At 43.0% G+C, this 9,313-nt stretch overlaps 1 protein-coding gene across 3 annotated transcripts in view; it reads left to right on the top strand.

Annotated features, from left to right (window-relative positions):
* CSNK1G1 (casein kinase 1 gamma 1) overlaps positions 1-9,313 on the top strand; it is a 307,364-nt gene that overhangs the window by 158,877 nt on the left and 139,174 nt on the right. For all 3 annotated transcript variants that reach the window (XM_024213737.3, XM_024213736.3, XM_026648214.2), the window contains exon 4: positions 1,240-1,309. In XM_024213737.3, coding sequence (XP_024069505.1) covers positions 1,240-1,309 — 70 coding nt within the window. The remainder of the gene's footprint in view (positions 1-1,239; positions 1,310-9,313) is intronic.

The following is a 9,313-nucleotide window of genomic DNA, read 5'->3' as shown; positions in this document are numbered from 1 at the left end:
TAGGGTTGAGGTCTGTTATTTCTCACCTCTATACATTTATTTATTGAAAAACATTTTTGCTGTTAACAAACATGTTGTTATCACTGGAGAGACAATTCCACTGTTTGAGAACTACAAAACTAAGCATCTCTGATGGTATCTTCTAGACTGAGCACTGAGTCCCATTGGGTAGATAGAAAGATTAACCTAAATAATCTATACAGAAGCCCCTGGAACCCCATCAGATTATGTCCGTAATCCATGAACTATTGGAACTCATTTACAAAACTTTTCTTATAGATCTGTTTGATTTTTATCCACCCTGTTCAGATGGGTGGTGAATAAGTCTCTCATGCCTCCTCACTTAACAAAAGATATCTAGCTTGGTAGTTACATAGGTGTTAATCTTTCTTGGTGGTGGTTTTTTTTTATGCTCTGCAAGTAAAGCTAGCTTTGTTTTGTGTAACACACGGATGGAATAGCTGAGAAAACATTGGCTGCGAAGTAGTTATTAATTTGAGGTACAGTTTGTACTGGAGCATATAAGATGCTTAATTTTATATTTTTGTAAACCAACAAGATAACTAAATTTTAAATATCAAAGATGGTTGAATATTTAATTTATTCACTTTGGGATATTTAAATGATTCAAAGTGGAAGGATCCAGTATGAGGCATTTTTACGTGATACATGCAGCTTACAGTACTTGCTCAGAACAAGGTAATATGTTTATACAATTAAGATACTGATTAAAAGAGCAAAATAAATGTGGTTTTGAACAAGCTTCAAAAATTTGTTAGTGATCACCAAAAAGGCCCTGTGGACTTACAGTGATCCAATGGTTGCGGCTGGTAAACCTCTGGTGTCATTTCTTCCAGAGAATATGCTTACGGGGCCAGGGTTGTTTTTTAATTAATTAAAGCTTTGTTGAGCGATGCTTATTTAAAATTGCTGCTCACAACCAGGAACCTCTTTAAATAGGAAGTCCCCCTCCCCCCTCGACACTTCAGATATTTAAAAAGGTGAATTGTCTATAATTAGAGAAGTTCTTCATAGTAAATGATATAATGTTCTTATAGCAGCTTCTGGGTTTTTTTGTCCATTCATTTAGATGACAACTAATAGTCGGTTCTTGTATTGGACTATTACATGCTGTTGTTTAACTGTCTGGGTGACAATGGGTCGGCGTAAAATTTAAAAATTTCCATAGAACCAATTTTATTTAAATTTGACCATTGTTTCCTCACTCTCTGGTTGCAGGAACCAATAAAATCCCGTGCCCCACAGCTTCATTTAGAGTACAGGTTTTATAAACAGCTCGGCAGTGCAGGTAAGTGAGTTTTTTCCTCTCATCTCATACAGAATGCTTATGCCTGGTTTTAAAGCAAATGTTACTGTAATAATAAACTGATGTTTGTGGCACATGACTGTCATTTGAAAACTTTATATGGGGCAAATGAATGAGGACTACCAATAGCAATCTTTTAGAGAGATTTTACTGGAATAGTAATTTAGCATGATAAATAAATCCTATGACGTTAAAACCTTGTAAAGTGACCCACACCCTCCTCTTGTGTAATCTGGGCTATCCAACCACTGATAATCTCTATGCTTGGTGAATTTGATAACTGCGGATGAGGGTCATAAGTACATAGGCAATGATTGTGTTCATAATACATGGGGACCTTCAACTGATCTAAAAACAATCTAGAACCAATTTACTTTATACATACATATGTACAAAGAACTGTAGTATGTCAAGGCACACTCCAGGACTTTCAGTGCTCTGTAACATTTCCCACATGGGATATTACTTCATGGCAAGCTGATGTGCTGTAGGTTCACACCCTGGTTTGCTATGCAGTAGCTTGCTGTGTAGACAAGCCCTAACTTGAGGCCTCTATGCTGTGCTGAGAAGTAGGGTAGGAAGACATCTGTTCACAAGAATACACCACTTCTAAATAGATTGTGATGTACAAGAAATATTCAGGACTAATTTTTATGCTAGTTCATTGATTTAGGATTTTATATTAAATTTTAAACAATTAATCACTGCTTGGATTACTTCATTGATTGAAGTGGAAACTGCCTTTAGCTTCTAGCAAATGACTCATCTGACCTGTGGTGCCCCCTGCTGGACAAGTCTGGCTCTTCTGAGGCCTGCCTCAAATTTCCCCTTAACTCAGGCTTTCTTAAAAAGTCCACACAATACAGATATTCAAAACAATTCCCTTTCTAGGGTCCAACTTAAGTCCTGCACAAAATCTTTCTAAAGAAAAATTTTATAAAGTCTTCATCCCAGTTTCAGCTGCGCCCAGCCCCTCATCCCTTAAAGTCTTTCTCTAAGAGTTCATTTTTCACCCCAGTCACAATCTGGGCACAGCCCGTCCTTTTTAATGGTCTTTCTTCCCTTCAGAGCTCAAACACTCTTCTGTTCCAGTTCCAAGCTGGGCATAGCCCTTTCTGCCTGAGGGTCTGTCTTCTGCCCCTATTGGTCGGCCTTCTGCCCCTGTTCCCTATTGGTCGGCCTTCTCCACAGCCCTTCTGTGCTGGTATCTTCTACCTGCTATCTTAGGGCCCTACAGGAGCCTTCTTACTCCCTGAAGTGTTGGCAGACATCTGCCACCAACCCACCACTGGCTGTCTCCCCCGTATAAGGCTCTCATGAGCCTTCCCTTAAATCCAGCTGGGCAGCAGGTAATCAGACCTGATGCACTGGACCCTGCTCCCTTTCTTGCAAGAGCCAGTCACTCTGTGACATCTTTCAAAAGGCAGGAGTGTTTGCTTTAGTAAGTTTAAAAAAACAGACTTCTAGATGGAAGGCTCACCAAGGTAAGTGACATGTGTGTCCAAGAAGTGGGCACACACTTCAGTCACAGGGCATGTACAACAATAAATAAATCAGATGTTATCCATACTAAGGATACGTCTTCGCTACCCGCCGGATTGGTGGGTAGTAATCAATCTATCGGGGATCGATTTATCGCGTCTCGTCTAGACACGATAAATCGATCCCTGAACGCACTCCCTGCCGACTCCGGAACTCCACCAGAGCGAGAGGCGGAAGCGGAGTCGGCGGGGGGGCCGCAGCCGTCGATCCCGTGCCATGAGGACCCGAGGTAAATCGATCTAAGATACGTCGACTTCAGCTACGAGAATAGCATAGCTGAAGTCGAAGTATCTTAGATTGATTTTCCCCCTCCCCCCACAGTGTAGACCAGCCCTAAGGCTTGGTCTACACTTAATTTTGCTGGCATAGCGATGCAGTTAAAAGGTGGAAAAAAATGATATCCCAAATTGATTTAGCTATGCCAGCAAAAGCCCTTGTGTAGACAGTTATACCAGCAAAAAATTGCTTTTGTTGGTATAGTTTATCTAATTCATGGAATTGGTATTAGAACTCTGTTACAGGTGTAAGTTGTCTTCCCACTAAAAGGATTTGCTGGTATAGGTATAGCCTGGATAAGGCCTAAATTTGTTTTCCTTTTTTATAAGTAACATTTGTGGTTGGGGCCAGCTGTGGAATTGGAATTCAGGTTTATGTGTTAGGAACGGGGCAAATATTGAAGTTGCATGTCCAATCAGCTTTTTAATAAGCACTTCTAATATTTGAGAGCATCTAGAAGGTAAAAAGACCATTAAATAGGAAACAACACATTAAAAGGAGGACCAGCTTTTAAAAAATGTGTTTCTCTGCTTCCAAATTACTGGAAATGTGGGCTGTTGTGAGAAATCCAATAGAGAGGCAGGGTGAAGGCTTTCTAGATCTTTGTTTTGTTGATAAACCAGACTTATCACCTCAGCCCTATTACTGAGGAATTGTGAAAACACAGTTATTTCCCTTGGGGATTCTCTATCCCTATTCTACAGAATTAAACTTCCAGCATACAAATCTGATGGCAAAGAATTACCTTTTTAGATTTTTTTTTTTTATACAAACATATTCTGGAGTTTGTTGACGACATAAACTGGACAAGCACAGTATGTGTTAGTTTAAAATGTGCAGGCAAAGCAGCCACACTCTTTAATTTCTGCCAGAAGATGAAAAGTTTGTATTGCTGTAGTAATTTTGACAGAGGTTCACCAATCGGATCAGACGCTACTGAAAGCAGTAATGGGAGGCAGAAATTACTCTTCTCCTAACAGTGTTGTAATGCAAAAGAATGACTATTTCAAAATTCCTACCTCAGTGCAGCTAAATATTTTATCTCTAGGCTGCCTAAATAAAATGGCCAAGAAGGTCAGAGCACCAGCACCTGGAAGAAGGTGTGCATGAAAGAATAGAGACGCTGTTGCATCAAAGTGGCAGCTCTGTCAACTTCTTTGCATCCCTTTTCATTGAGGGGATTGAGGCAGGGGTTATTTATTGTAACTTTTGGCTGCTGCTGTAGCCTCAAGAAAGAACTAATTGATGATGCAGCAGACACAAACCAAAATTAAAGTTTTTACATACATTTCCTGAAGAGGGCTTCAAAATGCAGCTGTTTAAAATGACTGTTGTGGCTGGGTTGGTCTTTTTAATGTTTTTTACTATTGCTGTGCATGAAGTAGTTCAAATTCCTATATTCATAGAAATTAGAAGTAGAAGAGACCCATTAAAACATCTGGGCTGTCTTTCTGCTGATGCAGGTTTGTTCTCTACAGAAGATAATTTTGTCCAGTCTAGTTTTAAATGTCTCAAGTAATAAGGCTTCCAACTCTTCCTTTGGGATACTATTTCATAGTCCAATTTATCTGTGCACAAGTGCCAGCTTCCTCCTTGCTTCAGGGGTGCTCAACCCCAGCTCTGGCCCAGGCCCTGCCCCACCTCTTCCCGCCCAATTCCACCCTTCTCCCCAGCGTCTCCTGCATACCACGGAACAGCTGATTGTGGTGGCCAGGAGGTGCTGGGAGGGAGGGAGGAGGAATTGATCAGCGGGTCTGCTGGCGGGTGGGAGGCGCTGGGGAAGGGGGGGAGGGAGTTGGCTGCCGGGGGGGTCCTAAGCCCCCCCTTTTTTTTTTTTTTTCCCGGGGGTGCTCCAGGACTGGAGCACCCACGGAGTCAGTGCCTATTTCTGTTAGGATTTCTTTCCCAGTATTTAGCCTAAATTTCATTGATTTCTTATAATCCACACCCCTGAGCGATGTAAGTTACATCGACCTAAGTACCGGTGTGGACAATGCTATGTTGGGGAGAGAGCTTCTCCCACTGAAATAGATACCGCCTCTCGCGGAGATGGAGTTATTATGCTGATGGGAGAGCTCTGTCCTGTTGGCATCTTCACCAGATTCGCTATAGCAGCTCCACCGCTGTAGCGCTTCTAGTGTAGACTAGTCTTCAGATGACCCCACATTTGGATCACGTCCCTACCCTGTACTCCCATGAGGCATAGCAAATTTCAAAACAATTGGTGTAAATCTACAGATTTTAGGGCACTTAGCAGAGTTGTCTTTTGAACAAAAGGGGCTTCCCCTCCTCAGCTAGAGCAGAGCTGGTATTTCAGTGTATTATACTGAATACCCCCAAGTGATATTGCTTGCCAAGAGAGTTCTGCAGCTCAGCACCAGAGGCATTGTCGCAAGTGTGAGTGCACAGAAGCAATTCTTGAAAAACAGTTACCAGTAAGTAACTAGCCCTTTTCCTGGAGCACTTCCTTTGGTCATTCAAGGTTCCTTCCCCACTCTGAACTTTAGAGTACAGATATGGGGACCTGCATGTGAACCTCCTAAACTGAATTACCAGGTTAGATCTGCTTTTACTGCCACCACCCAAATAGTTGGAGTCATTTGGGAAACTCTGTCTTCCTCCCTCAAAACCTTTCCCTCCCTGGGTAGCCTTGAGAGACTCCTCCACCAATTCCCTGGTGTACACCGATCCAAACCCCTTGGATCTTAAAACAAGGAGGAATTAATCATTCCCCCCCCCTCCCCTTTCCCCCCACCAATTCCTGGTGAGTCCAGCTCCAATCCCCTTGGATCTTAAAACAAGGAAAAATCAATCAGGTTCTTAAAAAGAAGGCTTTTAATTAAAGAAAGAAAGGTAAAAATCATCTTTGTAAAATCAGGATGGAAAATAACTTTACAGTGTAATCAGATTCAAAGAGCCCAGAGGAACCCCCTCTAGCCTTAGGTTCAAAGTTACAGCAAACAGAGGTAAACCCTCTAGCAAAAAGGAACATTTACAAGTTGAGAAAACAAAGATAAACCTAACACGCCTTGCCTGGCTGTTACTTACAAGTCTGAAATATGAGAGACTTGTTCAGAAAGATTTGGAGAGCATGGATTAATGTCCGGTCCCTCTTAGTTCTACTGTTTCCCCTGTCAGGGTTGCCCTCATACAGTAATGTTTTCTCCAGTATGCCTTTCTGGGACTGCCCCTTTAAATTTGCCAAACAAGTGTGGCCCAAGTGGCCATTGTGCAGTTGGCTTCTGCTTGCTGCAGCTCTCTGCTTGCAAGCTGGTAAGTATCTTTCTTCCGTCAGCTTTTTTGTCTGTGTTGAGTGAAACCTCTAGTGGCCTACAACCTTTTTGTTTTTCTTTCTGCCATTTTACCTCAGTGTAGATAGTCATATGAAAATCCTTGCTTCTAGTCAGTACTCAACTGGCTAGTTCACATAGCCTCCTAGAAAAGGAGCTACTTTTCCTGCCCTTTATGTAAAGGGCAGAGAGTGTGAGGTGTGGCTGCCAGAGGCAGTTGGACTAATTTGTATTTAATAACCTCTGTGCAAACTAACCATATTTACTTTTCCTTCAACGCTGATCTTTTAAGGAGTGGCCCATCAGAAAACTGCCTCAACATGACTACGTCTGAAAGAGGGAAAAAAGCCTTTTAAATTGTCTCTCCCTGTAGCTCAGTAGCGTGAGCCCGAATGAACACTTGTGAGCATGTATCTTACGTAAAGGATGCTGAGGCTGTTCCCAGCCATGTACAGTATTGAGGTGAAACAATCTTACTTGCTGGAGGGTAGTCACCTGGGAGCTAGTGTTCAGTACTGCATCCATCCACACTCCTTTTGAAGGTGATGGGAGCACCTGGACACTTCTGCCATGAACTTAGACCAGTTCCAGTCAGGTACAGGACCAAATGGTTAGTCTGAGGCTTTGTTCTATGCCCTGAGGGCTCCATTTAAGCTCATTGCATTCCATGAACCCCTCTTCTTAGAGTGGCAGCTTCTCCACTCTACCAGCAATGGGTTGGCCACTCCTGGCCCTTTCCCTGACCACTGGACTTCCTTCTTGCTGTGAGGCTTTGGTCACATAATTGGCTAGCCCTTCTATTTCTGTACTGGCAGGGTAATTGTGACACTTCTCAGAGGCACCCAGGATTGAGAAGTACCTTGCTACTATCCGCCATTAGCATGAGGAAGCCTTGTTTCTGCCTGCCGTGGGTCAGCTCCTTGTCTCCCCGGGCAACACAAGCATTCTCCTCTAGGCCTTGCACATCCTGCTTTCTCTACAGGTTGGTAGTAGGTATACTCCAACATCTGAGTGTGTCCAGCCCCTCTTCTACTGGACACGCACAGTATTCACAGACTTGCTGCTCCCAAAGGAGCAGTACACCCCAATTTACCAGTTACAGTCAGATCACCCCTCCACTTAACACACAACACTTAGGTAAGTTTATAGTGAAAACAAATGAAAGTTTATTTAACTAAGCACAAATATTTGAGTAATAGCAACTAGAAATATTGGAAGCAAATGCTTACATATGAAATAAAATATCATGTATTCTAGACCATAAACTTTATTAAGATATTCTTATGTCTAATGAAGTATTGCTCGCCAGTGTTTTTCAGCCAGGCAGGCTGTGATCCTTTTTTCATGAGACAAGCCATACTGTCTGCTTGTTTCCTAAGTGAAGTCTTCCAAGGTGTGTCTTTGGTATCCTTAGATGGATCAGGATAGTCCTTTGTTCTTTTCATAAACAGGACACCCGCTGTTGATTGTTTTCTTCCTGTGGTCTCCCTCTCCTTGATTTTTGCAGTCTTTTAATCAGCATCTGGCTCTGTGTGAGACACACAATGACCAGACAGAGCGATAAGTGTCTGATACTTCCTGCTTGAAAAGAACCTGATGAAGATCTGTTATCTCTTGGTTTCCTGTCTTAACGCCAATGCGGTGAGAATGTAATTTCCAGTATAGATACATATCTCCTTTAACAATATCTGTACTTACATTTTGAAATAATTGCAACGCCCATTGGGCTACTGTTTCTTGATAGAGAACTTACGTGGCATTCTTTGGTGAACTTAAGTGTGCATATATGTGACCCAGGGGATCCTTGTAAAACCTTGTGCATCCCCAGTGCCAGTTGGCACCAAGAGGTTCCAGGGTGACAGTATTGGTGTAGAAGTCTACACCAGCTGGGAGTTCCAGTCAGCCCCCAGTTGGGCCCCAGCATGTCTCTTGTGGCTGATGAAAGTGGTCCAAATCCAGCTCTGGTTTCCCTATGCACTGTCAAGGATTCGTGTCCCAGTCACTCGTACATAACCTTTTTCTTGAAGCCTCTGAAGTTAATGTCTAGGCAACAGAGTCATAAGCGCACTCTATTAGTTGTCCTGCCAGCTGCCTCTCCAAGGCTAAATTGGGATCCATCGGTCCAATGCACTGGAAGGTCAGTTTGAAGCTGGTTATTGATGGATTATTGTGTGTGACACTTAAACTGTATCACCCCGTCGTCACAGCTGCTGAAAAATCTTTGCTGCTGTGTCCTTTTGGTCTGCTGGCCAAGTCCTCCCTTCATTTAGGGCAGCTCCCTTCAGTCAAGGCAGCTCACTCCAGCTGGCCCAATAGAATCCTAACCTTCTGGTACTCAGGTAAGCAGTGTCACAGTTCAGAGCAACTGCACCTGTATTTCCCCCTCCACGGTCTAGCAAGGGCACCCACTCTAGGCTCCATGCTTCTCAGCAGTCACCTCTCTTGGGTGGAGACATGCTTCTCCTGTCCGAGATATTTCAAGGCTGCACAGTTCGCTGGCTATACTGTGCTATCCTCCGGTGAGGCAGACTGCCTAAGTGGCCAGCATCTGCGTTTTGCTTTGTCTTCAGAGACTAATAACAGTGTAGTTGCCAACAGTTATAAGTTACCACACAGTTTTTTTTAAGCAAGCACCTTTATTCTTATAGTAAATGTGTGATAGAGAAAACATATTAAAAACAAAAACCAGAGATCACTCACTAGCGCTAACAAGAGTTCTGGTTGGTGACTAGTCCTTCAAACACACAAAAGGGTTTTCCTGTGGTCACCAGTTCATGACTTTTGCCCAGAACTAGCTCCCAAGTCTTATGAGTCTTCAGGGGCCAAAAACTTTCTGACCCTTCCCTAAGGATTGGAGCTCCCTTGGACCACAGGTTCT

This window comes from Terrapene carolina, unplaced genomic scaffold (assembly GCF_002925995.2).
Source record: "Terrapene carolina triunguis isolate 2854851 unplaced genomic scaffold, T_m_triunguis-2.0 Scaffold67, whole genome shotgun sequence".
Taxonomy (NCBI): Eukaryota; Metazoa; Chordata; order Testudines; family Emydidae; genus Terrapene; species Terrapene triunguis.
This window is presented reverse-complemented; position numbering and strand designations above follow the sequence as displayed.